The 12,317-nt window shown below is 50.8% G+C and overlaps 5 protein-coding genes across 5 annotated transcripts; 3 read left to right on the forward strand and 2 right to left on the reverse strand.

Moving 5' to 3' along the window:
* Positions 1-585: 585 nt before the first annotated feature.
* On the reverse strand, positions 586-3,659 carry BDW74DRAFT_135039 (cyclic nucleotide-binding domain protein). Its single transcript, XM_073722372.1, has 2 exons — positions 1,079-3,659; positions 586-1,022 (listed from the first exon to the last, which is right to left on the reverse strand). Exons 1-2 carry the CDS (start codon positions 3,500-3,502, stop codon positions 678-680), a joined length of 2,769 nt encoding a protein of 922 aa, XP_073585302.1. The 5' UTR covers positions 3,503-3,659; the 3' UTR covers positions 586-677.
* Positions 3,660-5,103: 1,444 nt separating this feature from the next.
* BDW74DRAFT_135036 (uncharacterized protein) lies at positions 5,104-5,941 on the reverse strand. Its single transcript, XM_073722371.1, has 2 exons — positions 5,344-5,941; positions 5,104-5,291 (listed from the first exon to the last, which is right to left on the reverse strand). Exons 1-2 carry the CDS (start codon positions 5,798-5,800, stop codon positions 5,137-5,139), a joined length of 612 nt encoding a protein of 203 aa, XP_073585303.1. The 5' UTR covers positions 5,801-5,941; the 3' UTR covers positions 5,104-5,136.
* A 136-nt stretch (positions 5,942-6,077) lies between these two features.
* Positions 6,078-6,614, forward strand: BDW74DRAFT_176895 (uncharacterized protein; the record flags this gene model as incomplete). Its single annotated transcript, XM_073728756.1, has 1 exon — positions 6,078-6,614. The coding sequence occupies one exon, from the start codon at positions 6,078-6,080 to the stop codon at positions 6,612-6,614; it is 537 nt and encodes a 178-aa protein (XP_073585304.1).
* Positions 6,615-7,959: 1,345 nt separating this feature from the next.
* On the forward strand, positions 7,960-10,605 carry BDW74DRAFT_150714 (kinesin family protein). Its single transcript, XM_073724058.1, has one exon. The coding sequence runs from the start codon at positions 8,099-8,101 to the stop codon at positions 10,376-10,378; it is 2,280 nt and encodes a 759-aa protein (XP_073585305.1). The 5' UTR covers positions 7,960-8,098; the 3' UTR covers positions 10,379-10,605.
* Positions 10,606-10,780: 175 nt separating this feature from the next.
* Positions 10,781-11,709, forward strand: BDW74DRAFT_150715 (peptide-methionine-S-sulfoxide reductase). Its single transcript, XM_073724059.1, has 3 exons — positions 10,781-11,135; positions 11,199-11,517; positions 11,573-11,709. Exons 1-3 carry the CDS (start codon positions 10,862-10,864, stop codon positions 11,604-11,606), a joined length of 627 nt encoding a protein of 208 aa, XP_073585306.1. The 5' UTR covers positions 10,781-10,861; the 3' UTR covers positions 11,607-11,709.
* The last annotated feature ends 608 nt before the right edge of the window (positions 11,710-12,317 follow it).

Consider the following 12,317-nt stretch of genomic DNA (forward strand, 5'->3'; position numbering starts at 1 on the left):
AGGCGCGACACCAGCTGCTGCAAACATGAACGACACCCAAACAATCGAAACCACAAGGTAAATAATAAGAGAATGGTTTCACTAGGCGCTTTGAGCTTCATTTGATCTAGAATATGGGCTGGACAAGCGAGGGTTGCTTTCCTCTCCCAGCGGCGAATGAAATGAAAAGAAAAATCTAAGATACATGTAAAGCCTCCAAAAGTATAGGTAGTCCCAACATGCAATATGAACAAGAGGTCAACCGATATATGCTGGTATTGCTGCGTCAGAGCCAAACTCCTCCCTGTGCACCTGGACAGAAGTTGTGGAGAAAAAAAGATAGCACCCACTGAATAAAAGACTGTGTATGGCCGTGATGTCAACCCTCGCGGCCAACTCGCTTTAAGACTAAAGGCAATGCAGGCAAAGTTCGTGACAGCGACCAACCAAAGACCCGCGAAGACAAGTACCATAACTCCGGAGAAGAACCAGCAGGAGTACTCAAACGAATGCATCAGAGCAAAAAATTGTAACCAAGTTGAAATCGGAGGGGCATAAGGATATCGTGATGGAGGACAGTATCAAGCAATATATGACCTCAGTATGAAAGGGTATGGGGCCACGGGCTCCGTCCAGCCAGGAGAAGCGGTCTTCAATGTAAAAAGGCGGATGTCAGGGGTAGTAGTAGAAAACGCGCGCTATCGGTAAAGCCTTCCGTTCACGGCAACAATGTCGAAAAATATTTTGTCCTTGTACTTTTGGATTCCGCCTGCTTCAAGCCAGGGAACTAAATTTTTACACTGGCTGACATCGAACGCCTTCAACTGCGTGCAGCCATCCGCTACTGATTCCACTCCAGCCCCGGTCACGCGAACGCAACCGCGTACTGAGAGCCGGTTCAGGTGCAGAAGATGCAATCCAATGCTGCGTAATGACGGATCAGATATGGCGGAGCCGCAGAACGACATGTTGAGGTATCTCAGTTGAGAACATTGCAGGGCAAGGACCTCCGTTGCCGTGTCTGATAAAGCGCAGCAGAATGACTGTAAGAACAAGAGTCAGCAAGCATACTATAGCAACGGACAAGGGATTCGCGTACCAGGTCCAACTCCTGCAATTGTTTTGCAGCATTGGTAAGATATACAATCGCATTATCCGTCAAGTAAGTGCAATCCGCCAGACAGAGCTTCCGAAGATTAGTAAAATGAGCGTTACCCCAGAATTGGAACCCGCGGTCAGTGATCGTTGTGCACCGTGTCAGATCCATTTCCTCAATCCTCGGAGCAGCATGAGATGCAATGTGATGCATAGATCTGTCAGTTACATGCTTGCAGTATGACAGAGTCAGCTTTTTAAGTTCCGGGCACCCAAAGACCGCTGAACCCGTGGGTGTCAGAAACGTGGGCTTGAGAACGGGATTGCCGGACTTCGCGGGCTCCTCTGGGGGGTTATACGGCCCTGGAGTGGTCCATCCGAGGATTCGAGCCAAAAGCGTGTCGCTAACTTTCCGGCAATTACTCAGATCCACCTCTTGCAGGCCATTCGCTCTAAGAGCCATCTCCAGGATAGCGGACGCAGTCACATCCCAAACGCTCTTCATCTTCCAAGCCGCAACGTTGGATCCACAGGTGTTCACCAGATTATTAAAGCCTTCATCTGTAATATGGAAGCAATTGCTGATATTAATGTAGCGTGGTCTGTTGCCGACGAAAGGGCAAACGACTTTCGCCAATACGTCGTCGGTGAGGCAGCGGTTATAGACGCTCAAATCCAAGTAATGAAGCAAGTCCGGAGATGAGTTGAGTATCTCAGACCAGTAAAGAGACACGGCTCGTAGACGAAGAAGATCATGAAGTTCAAGATACTGGAAAATCTGCACGAGTACATTATCCGGCAATATCCCACGGTTATCATTGCTGGGTTCGCGCCGTGTCTTTTGCACTGGTGTGGTTGGAGTCCCTGAAAGGGTACGAAACGATGAACTGCTTGACAACGGTTCGGTTGGGGATGGACGTTGCTGATCTCGAGTGGCCTCTTCCGGGGTCAACGGAGCGACAGAACCCCGTCGACTACGAAGCCGAACATTGTCTAGGCCCACGTTGAGAAAAGGGTCTGGATCAGATGGTCGTAGTACGGTGTGATCATCTATGCCGTTTGGTGTCCTCTGAGTACTGTCCAGCTCGGTCTCGGTGAGTGTCAAAAGCGGCATGGATTGCCTGCGAGCGGACCTGATCTTGAAGCTCTCGTCAGCAGGACTAGATCCATCGGTGTCTCCTGCCTCGGCCATGACAACATCGCCATCTGATGCAGACTTGAGTCTGTCTTTCGCGGTCCGTTCAACCTGCTCGCGGACATCTCGCGGGCATTTATCCCACAGTTCAGCTAAAACTTCACCACTTATCATGAGACATTCGACGGCATTGATTGAGCGCACAGTGGCAGTCCGTCGAGGTGCTAGAGAGAGGCTCACCACCTCGCCAAAATATTGGCCTTGTTTCAAGCGAGCCTTCACTTCGAAGCCAGGATATTCGATGGTACTAGGGAGGGGTCGCCCCCCATTCCGGGAGTCCTTCTTCTCGCTCAGGACTTCCACATCGCCACGGACAATGAAATAAACCTCGCGTCCTTGCGAATCCTGCTTTATGATATCGGTGAAGGGTGGAAATGATCGAGGTTGCGCATTGAGACCCAAAAAGTGAAGGATATCCGGCGGAAGACTAGCAAAGAGCGGCAGCTCCTTGAGCAAAAGACGTACATTCACGAGCCCATTCGCCAGAGCACTTGAGGTTCCATCAGCTAGTCCCGGGCTGGGGGATTTGCGTTTCTTATTGACGAACTTTAGGCTTGCACCATTCTGTTCACTGAGCGAGAGATCACGGGAAAAGGTCTCGCGTAGTCTTTTGGACCCTCTCCGACCTGCATCTATGAGGTCGGCAGAAGGTACCGAGGTCTCCTTCTTTTTCTTCTCGAGAATCATCAGCCGCTCTTGGGCCTCGTCCCTTATGGCCCGCTCTACGTCGGGGAAACGAGGAAGGATTCTCCGGAAGTCCTCTTTGGACAAAATGACCAACAAGCATCTTGAACGGGCGATAATGGTAGCGGTACGTGGCCGATCCATCAATACACCTATTTCACCAAAAAAGGCGCCCGGTTCAAGCTCCGCATATATACTCTCCCCATCTCTAGAAGTAACCGACACCGCGCCTCGTACCAGCCAGTATATCGCCTTCGCCTCATCGCCTTCTGTCAGAATATAGTCGTTCGGATTGCATAGCTGTGGGCGCAAGTGTTGTCCGACCTCGATGAGAAACGATTCCGGCGTCGATTGAAACAGAGGAAACGAGCGCAGTCGGTCGACGAGGTCCAAAGGCAACGCTTGAATGTTAGACGAAGCCAATGGAGATGGGCGCACCGGGCGATTGGGGTTCGTGATTGAATCGAATGAATGGATTAACGATACGGTGTCGGAGACGGGTGTCACAGCTTTGGTTGAACCTCCGCCGCTCCTGCCATGTCGCCTCATGATGAACGACTGTGACGCTTTCCGGTAAGGTATGAAGCACAAGACACGAAAACTCAGTTGTATGCTTCAAGCAGTGGTAGCATAGATTCGTCGGACCCAGAGAAGAGTGGATGACGTATTGGAATGACGGGAGCTTCAGAGCATCCCCAGTTCCACGGCGCGGGGAGGGTCAGTAGCGAGCAAACATTTGAGCAGCCGACCGGTACCGCTGTTCGCCAGGAGCGAAATCAAAGCTATCGGTGGGCTAGAAGTCGAGAATCGGAAGGAGGCAGGGTACTGACAGCGAGCATTCTGTGTTAGTAAAAGAGCTTGGGCAGGTATAGCAATTCATTAGCTTGGAGCTGGGCCAGACTGAGAATACCTCTGGAGGCGGGGATCTCCCACGTCAAACGCAAATAATCAATTTAGCTCCACCAGCAAGTCTGCGCAGTGCGTACTAGAAAAATGCAGTGATCCGTGCGAGAGCGAGATTAATTGCGAATGCCGAAGCAGAGAGTGTCTCGCTATTAATTTGAGCGATTCTATCGCGCTCGTGGTCGGACTGACAGAAGCAACGATGATCGTGGGGGAAGTGGATGCGGTTCGAAAGCTCAGCATAAGATGATCCTTTTCCGAAAAAGTAAAAACTGATGCTAGATAAAGATTCAATACAGTGTAAGGTAATAATGGAGGAGGAGAGCTGGTGCCCGAGAGGTTGCAGAGAACCAAGTAGTAGTGGTTAGTATCAAGAACAATAATAGGGCATGAGGAGGGGTTCGCCAGGAAAGTAAGATAGATCGTTCTGAAGAACTTCTAGAAGGTTTCCGAGGCGCTTCTCAATTGCAGGTCTGAGGCCTTGAGTCTGATTCAGTCGCCCCCTGGCTCTCTCTGCTTTTTTTTTTTTTCCGTTTGTCGTTATCAAGTACGGCCGGGCCCAAGTCTGAGAAGCTGCCCATGATCACGGTGGCTGTGGTCGAAGAAGCATACGGAGTAACTGATCCAGAATGAATTTCTTGTGCCTGAGGAAGCGCTCACATTGCACTACTTCCTGCATGAGATTATTTTTGAATGCTTCCGAACGCTTTAGACTTGTTTCAGGATGATCTAATCTACCAGGTTACAGCACCTGCTTTTCCCAAAACACTGGCTTCCGTACCTCTCTTACTGTGCATCTTATTGTATGTAAAGCATGAAACGAGAAAGGACTTGTAAAGACACTCATCCGTGATGTGGCAGTCGCGGGGGTGTAGTCACCTGACGTTAGATAGATAGGGGGAATAAAGAAAGTGACCAGGGCGCCACAAGCCAGTCTTGGCGTGTGTGTGGTATTCGTCCTTAGTTGTGTATAAGAGTCACCAACGTGTTCCCGATAGCAACCGTTCTTGACGTTCAATCCCGACACGAAGATCGAGAATGTGTCCTTGGACAACCGGGTCTGGCTGTCAGCGTAGAGTAGCCCGGAAAGTAGGTCAAACTCATCAACTGGGGTCAATCTCAATTCATCCATCCAGGCAGACAGGTCTTCTCGCCCTAAGTGCGATGTCCCTACCTCAATGCCTAGCCTTTCTGTCAGGTATTAAATCAAGATGATTGGCGACATGGCTGGCAAGAATTGCTTGGCGAGCATTCGGCTCTGCGTTAACTCTTCAAGCGTCTCATTCGATTTTAGAGCGTTGACCGAGCATAAAATCAACATAGGCAGGTCTATTACCCTTCAAGCTTTCGAGTCCATCCTGCAGCAGTCCATAGACGAGGCTTAGCTTCAAGCCCAGTTTTGTTGTTCGTGCCGCGGTGTAAACATCGTGCCGCGCTAAAATATAGACATCAGATTGTTTCCTCGGAGCACATTAGGTGAAACATACCTATCAGACTGTAGATCCCAGAGAATGATAGTCCAGCCGTCACTGTGGATATGAAGTCTCTCTGATCGTGACGAGCGTAGTCCACCGTCTCCTCAAAAAGACAGAACGCCAACGCCCCAGCGCCGAGCTTGAAGCCCATTTTCATGCCCTCCTTGACACCTCCAACTATGGATACGTAGTTCTTGGTTTTATGGTATTGGAACCACCCGGTCGGCGTCGTAGGGAAACGGTGCGCATTTTCAGCCCGGAAGAGATACGCGGCCTTCTTGCTTCCATTAATCGAACCGATAGCCAGGCCGGCTGAGAACGCAGACATGGCGGTTAACGGTAGTCGTTGCCCAACTTCTATACCCAATCTAGGCGGCGCTTCCGACTCGAAAAACTTGTCCCAGTGCAATATCTTGTATAAGGTCGTAGACTCCGGGCTGCGAGTCGCGGAGGGCTGTTCAGCGTTCATTGTGGGAAAGCAGCGGCGAATTCGAGTCCTCCGTTTCAGACAGTTGATTGAGGGAATAGAAAGTCTCAATACCAGGAGGAGAGGTGGCGTTTAAATTAATGTTGAGAGCTCCTGAGTTTGGGGCAAGATCTTTGATTGAGGTGTGTTTGCGGGAACTTTTGACGTTCTCCGCTCCAACCTCTAGGTCCCTGCTCCGTAACGCAACAGCCGCGGCCCCGCCAGAGCTTTCTATCTAGTTTCTGAACCGTCCTGCTAACTGCGAACAGAGCTTGACATCATGGTAAGTCGGGCATCTCACTTCTTGGATGCGGATATATTTTCAAGAATATGGAACTACGCTGACTCGGTTGACGAAAAGTCGCAACCAGATCCTCTAAGCTGGACCCTACTGTTCAAGAAGCACAGAACGACTGTACTTTTGCTGCTCCCACCTTCTCAGACCATCGAGGCCACCAAAATAAAGCTTCTCGAAGCACTTCGAGCACGCGGTCTGGAAGATATCAACGGAGACCCAATTCCTGACGACCCTGCCGAAATCGAGTTCGGCGTTGCAGTGGATAAGAATGACCTGGAGAAGGGATGGACAAGCCTGGATGCATTGAACACCGAAGACGATGCTCCCAAGCGAGGGGCAGGGAAGAAAGCTGCATCCCGCACCTTGAAAGCAGCCGAACTCAACAGCGGACAGGCCGTTGCGTTCAGATTTCGAAAAGCAGGCGATCTCGGTTCGGATAGCCCCAGCGATCTCGAGTTAGCGGATCCCGGCTGGGATGTTGTTCTCCCTAGTTTTGATGATGAGGACGAGGGTCCATAGTACGCTATTTGATTCCGTTTGTTTTTGGCGCAAGAGTCGATATAGACTCAACCGGACGGAGTTTTTGATGTTTTCCCCAAAGTAAGTCCTTTGCAACAGGGTTTGTCTGCTGTATTGCAGGTCCTATTTGAGATGATTGAATGCTTATGGGATTTGCGAGATATCTTCACGTACGTATGTACACTTTTGCATCGTTCGGAGCCTATGACACCTGACCACTTCGTGAGGTACTCATACATGATTAGATTGGGCCTTGTAATGGGTAGTAGAGACATCACAAGCCGATGTGGAACGTAGGCGCTGACGTGGAATCCTCGGTCGCAAGATTTGAGAATCCTAGCCCAAATCTACCACGACTTGATGTGCTGTTCCCTGCATGATTATTTTGTTGTTGGCAGACATAACTCATATGTGCGTGTCGATAGAATCTGGCCTCCTTCCAAAATTATTGATACGGCCGGTCCACTCCCGGGGTTGCTCGAGCAACCAGACAACGGCAGCAGTCAACAAATCAAATGGCTTTAAGCCTTCACCGTGCTTCGGCGTAGCTCAACAGGGGTGAGTTCTGGGGATCTCGGGAGAAGGCCCACTCTTGTCAACATTGTTCATCGGAGAGTTCTCTCTTATCTCTTTTGTTTGTTCATTAACTACTTCGCGGTCCCCAGCTGTCACGCCAAACGGACGGGGCGGACGGCCCTCAATTTCACGACACTTCCACCGACTTACGAGCTACTAACCGACAACATGGGAGCCCCGAGCGACTCTTCGTCTATCAGCGTCGCTGTCAGAGTCAGGCCATTTACCATTCGAGAGGCAGCTCAGCTCACCAAATGTGAAGATGGACCACTGTTTCTCGGTGACGGTTCTCTGGCCGGGGCACCAGCCCCAAAGCTGAACCAGAAAGGCCTCCGTTCTATCATCAAAGTCATAGACGACAGGTGCCTGTGAGTATATACCGCGAATTGCCTGTCCAGTTGCGTGCTGACCGGCTATTCAAAAGAGTATTCGATCCGCCCGAAGACAATCCCGTACAGAAATTCTCGAGAAGTGTTGTTCCCAACGGAAAGCGTGTAAAAGACCAGACCTTCGCGTTCGACAAGATCTTCGACCAGAATGCCAGCCAGGGTGAAGTTTACGAATCGACAACACGAAGCCTTCTCGACAGCGTTCTTGATGGGTACAATGCCACCGTGTTTGCTTACGGCGCGACCGGGTGTGGAAAGACACATACAATTACTGGCACACCCCAGCAGCCAGGTATAATCTTCCTCACAATGCAGGAGCTATTCGAGCGTATTGAGGAAAGATCGAGCGAGAAACAGACGGAACTGTCCCTTTCGTTCTTAGAGATCTACAACGAAACTATTCGCGATCTTCTCGTTCCTGGCGGCGCAAAGGGCGGCCTCTCCCTCCGAGAAGACTCAAACAAGGCAGTGTCGGTATCCGGATTGTCTAGCCATAGCCCCAAGTCCGTGCAGGAAGTTATGGATATGATCATGAAGGGTAATGCGTGCCGGACAATGTCTCCAACCGAGGCGAACGCCACTTCTTCTCGATCTCATGCAGTTCTTCAAATCAACATAGCACAAAAGGACAGAAACGCCGACATCCACGAGCCACACACTATGGCAACCTTCAGCATTATCGATCTGGCAGGAAGTGAGCGTGCGAGCGCAACGAAAAACAGGGGAGAAAGACTCTTTGAAGGTGCTAACATCAACAAGTCTCTCCTTGCGCTAGGTAGCTGCATAAATGCACTCTGCGATCCACGCAAACGAAACCACGTCCCTTACCGGAATTCGAAGCTGACACGGCTCCTTAAATTCTCGCTGGGCGGTAACTGTAAGACAGTCATGATTGTCTGTGTCAGCCCATCTAGTCAACATTTCGACGAAACCCAAAACACTTTGCGTTATGCCAACCGGGCAAAGAACATCCAAACTAAGGTTACGCGAAATGTATTCAATGTGAACCGCCACGTCAAGGATTTCCTGGTCAAGATTGATGAACAGATGGCTTTGATCAACGAGCTCAAAGCGCAGCAGCGGGAATCAGAGAAAGTCGCATTTGCCAAATTCAAGAAGCAATCAGAAAAGAAGGATGCTGCTGTACGGGAAGGCCTCGCTCGCATCCGAAACGCGTATGAGCACTCGTTACCTGAGAGACAGGAGAGAACCAACAACATGATTAAGTTGAAGCAGGTTAGCCGCAGGATCGGCTTGCTATCCTCTTGGATTGCAGCTTTCGACAATGTTTGCGCGAACTCTGAAAATGAGCTGCCACTGGCAAATCTGCAAGCTCTTCGGAAAACAGCCCAAGGAATCCTGCTGGAGCTGGAAGGGAGTAGGCAGCATTACCACCAGCGTCTGGCAAAGAGTACCTGGGAACGCGGTATGGCCTCCGCTGTAGAAAACGCCGTCCAGCAACTTCAAGAATTCAACACTAGCGACAAAAGCGACGTTACCAACCTTCGGCGCGAGGCGGAGCTGTTAAGGGCGAATACTGAGCGAGAAGCTCTTTCAGCGGTTGCAGAACACGACAAAGCAGGAGAAACAGCTACGGTTCAGCTGCTGCTTCAGGCACACTTTGAGGTAGCTGCGTCAATAGAGAATATCATGCACCTGGGCGAGGAAGAGGCCGTGGAAATGGGCAGACGAAGTCTAACCAAAATGCTTGACTCGTGTTGCACCGCGACTTCGAATGTCGTGAAACCCGACGGCAATATGCCGCTTATGCCACCCTTCAGCCCTACCAAGGCCAGCCCTTCCAAACCGAAGAAGAGACTGAGTCTAGCCATCGTCCCTCCTTCAAAAAGTTTGAAAGCCACGGTTGCATTACACCCGACAGCTCCAGTCTCACCCACGAGGGGTTCCCCTCGCCGTCGTAAGATGGGCACCGGGAGAAAGAGCGTTAGCTTTTCGCCCAAGAAGGCACCAGCAAAGCCGCCAAAGAGGAGCGTCCGATGGAAAGACGACGAGGAAGACGGTACTCTGACCGAGATCCAGAAAACACCACAAAAACGTGAAGCCATCCCCGCTCCTCGAAATATTAGTCCTCAAGAACCCGCGCTCCCAAGGGTGTCTCCGATTCCGCGTGGCATACCGGTGCCAACCCGAAACTTCAGTCCTTCCGGCAGCTCATCGCCCATTCCAACACCCTCCGACCAACCATTAAGCATACCCAAGAACAACAGATTCAAGACCGGTTTTTTATCAAAAAAGGCCGGCTCCCCGATTGCTGCCCCTCCTACAGCACCCCTCGCACTATCTGACCGAAATTCACCCTTGCGTGATATAGAGGGCAGCAGCTTTCTAAACCGTGCATCTGCCGAGCGACCATCTAGAATAGCGGTTAGAACTCCAAGCGGCAACTACTCACCCACGCCCGCACAGCTTGAAACAAAGAACGAATGGAAGGCTAGCAAAGACGATGTGAGAAGAATCAGTACCGCGATGCGACGCATCTCCATCGGTTCTTTCGGTCCCGGCGCGTCTGCGACTGCGCTTCGTGCTCATCGGCGACGAAGCCCGACATCAGCGACTTACGGTAGCTCACCACCAGAGAACACAATGTTTACCGCTCAGGCGAGGCGGATAACCAAGGGCGAAAAGGACATCGAAAACAAACCTGCGGTTCTAGGGCCTCGAAGTCTTCCTATCAAGAAGAACACGAGCCAGCGGCGCACAACGTTTGGAGGGGACATCCGTCCTAGGGACTTTAGCTTCACTGGTCGGAATGTCCGGCTAAGTGCTATCGGGCTGTGAGCGTCGTGGTCGAAACGCGGCCAGAATTCATGATTGATAATATTTTGTTGTTCGAGTTCTTTGGCGATACGGTCTTGAGGCGGCGTTACTCAGTTTTATTTTCTTCATGGGACATACTATTTTCGAAATGTGTACAATAACAAATCCTGCTGGGGTTTTATCCAGGATCGGAACCTTAGCTGATGGCTCAATGAATCGCTCAGCGATACCATATGTTTAGATCCAGGTGTCATATGCACAAAAGTAGAGTGATGATTCTCTACTAGACGTGTCTGGTCTCGCGACTTAATTAGATCGACCGCGATATCATGCATGAAATGACGCCACCGACCCCAAGCTTAGCTAACGCGGCGACATTATCGCAACGACATATCTTGGACTATATCCCAGCTTGTCCATTTATTTCTCTAGTCATCTCATATATTATATATCCATCATAGCGAAAAGAAGCAGACATCTCTATCAGTTTTACATAAGACTTGTATGGCGTTCGCCGCCTTCTCACAACTTTTCCGCACATTCTCCACCACATCTCCGTCCCTCTCACACACACCAGAATTAACGTCGCGCGGTATCAGTATGGCTAGTGCATCTACACAAACGGCGACCGTCGCCGCGGGGTGCTTCTGGGGCGTTGAGCACCTCTTCCGCAAGGAATTCGGGCAGGGCAAGGGCCTGCTCGACGCGAAGGTCGGATATTGCGGCGGCGACACGGCGTCGCCGGATTACCGGGCTGTTTGTACGGGGGATACGGGACGTGAGTTGCTGAGAAGCCCTGTTTAGTGCTTTGATGGGATGCTGATTTGTTGGCGGTACGCAGACGCTGAGGCGCTCCAAATCACATTTGACCCGTCACTGGTGAGCTACCGCTCGCTGCTGGAATTCTTCTACCGCATGCACGACCCGACGACGAAGAACCGGCAAGGTCCGGATGTCGGCACGCAGTATCGCAGTGCGATCTTTACGCATGGCGACGAGCAGCACAAGCTCGCGCAGAGTATAACGGATAAAGTGAGCAAGGAGTGGTATAAGCAGGCTCTCTCGACGGAGATTATTCCTGCTGGCCAGTGGTGGAATGCGGAGGAGTATCATCAGTTATATCTACACAAGAACCCGTCTGGATATGAATGTCCTGCACAGTAAGTTGATCCGTAAGAAATGGATTGGATTGGGCTTGTGCTGATAGTGTTATAGCTTTGTCCGGAGCTTTCCGCCGCTTTCTGAGTGACTGGGAGCTAGAATATAGGATTGATAGCTAAGGAACCATATGCGATGACTGGAATACCAGAAAGCCCCGCGTAGGTATTACTATTGGACATATTGAAGATGGCTATGTTCTTTGAATGAATGTAACACGTCTTAACTTTGCTCAGTGACTGTAGAGGGTGATACACTCATCCCTCTCGTCTGGACAGGTTTTTCAAGTACCTTTCGGTCAAGCGCATGGGTTAGCCCGTAGGTTATCTGGAAATCTTCTCGGTGACCGCGTGGCGTAGGTGCAGATGCCTAGGACCTGGAGTCTTTGGCCACAGGCCTTTGAGCGCGGACGCGCAGGCAATCAACATTGCGACAAACACCAATTGCAAGGATTCTAGGTGGATCACAAAGTCATGATCCTTATTCCTGCATAAGGGGTCATGGAAGGGCAATCAGTTCGTTCAGTCCAGCAGCTGTCACTCAAGGCCAGGCAGTGTCTGACCTAGACAAGCTGAACAGGTCCTGCTCCGGAATCATCCAGGGTCAGAAAGAAGTGCCTGATCCCTGCGAAGAAGTGGAGCGCAGAGGATTGACTGGTGAATGAACTTGCTCAATTGCCCATTGTGGTCAGTAACACTAGGGTCTCAGTTGAGCCTCTGATTTCCCATCTTCCCCATCCCCCTCCTCTCTTCCTCCATCTCTTCTCCCTCCCAAGGCATCGTCTTCTTCTCCCTCACCTCTC

Source organism: Aspergillus multicolor (assembly GCF_047715735.1).
Source record: "Aspergillus multicolor strain CBS 133.54 unplaced genomic scaffold BDW74scaffold_8, whole genome shotgun sequence".
NCBI lineage: Eukaryota > Fungi > Ascomycota > Eurotiomycetes > Eurotiales > Aspergillaceae > Aspergillus > Aspergillus multicolor.

What these genes read in the sequence shown, in the direction of transcription:
- BDW74DRAFT_135039 (XM_073722372.1), bottom strand. Translation starts at nt 3,502, where the DNA reads ATGAGGCGACATGGCAGGAGCGGCGGAGGTTCAACCAAAGCTGTGACA. An exon ending in AATTGCAGGAGTTGGACCTG is followed by an intron (nt 1,023 to 1,078) that starts GTACGCGAATCC and finishes TTGTTCTTACAG; the next exon opens with TCATTCTGCTGCGCTTTATC.
- BDW74DRAFT_135036 (XM_073722371.1), bottom strand. Translation starts at nt 5,800, where the DNA reads ATGAACGCTGAACAGCCCTCCGCGACTCGCAGCCCGGAGTCTACGACC. An exon ending in TGGGATCTACAGTCTGATAG is followed by an intron (nt 5,292 to 5,343) that starts GTATGTTTCACC and finishes TCTATATTTTAG; the next exon opens with CGCGGCACGATGTTTACACC.
- BDW74DRAFT_150714 (XM_073724058.1), top strand. Translation starts at nt 8,099, where the DNA reads ATGGATATGATCATGAAGGGTAATGCGTGCCGGACAATGTCTCCAACC.
- BDW74DRAFT_150715 (XM_073724059.1), top strand. Translation starts at nt 10,862, where the DNA reads ATGGCGTTCGCCGCCTTCTCACAACTTTTCCGCACATTCTCCACCACA. An exon ending in TTGTACGGGGGATACGGGAC is followed by an intron (nt 11,136 to 11,198) that starts GTGAGTTGCTGA and finishes GGCGGTACGCAG; the next exon opens with ACGCTGAGGCGCTCCAAATC. An exon ending in GGATATGAATGTCCTGCACA is followed by an intron (nt 11,518 to 11,572) that starts GTAAGTTGATCC and finishes ATAGTGTTATAG; the next exon opens with CTTTGTCCGGAGCTTTCCGC.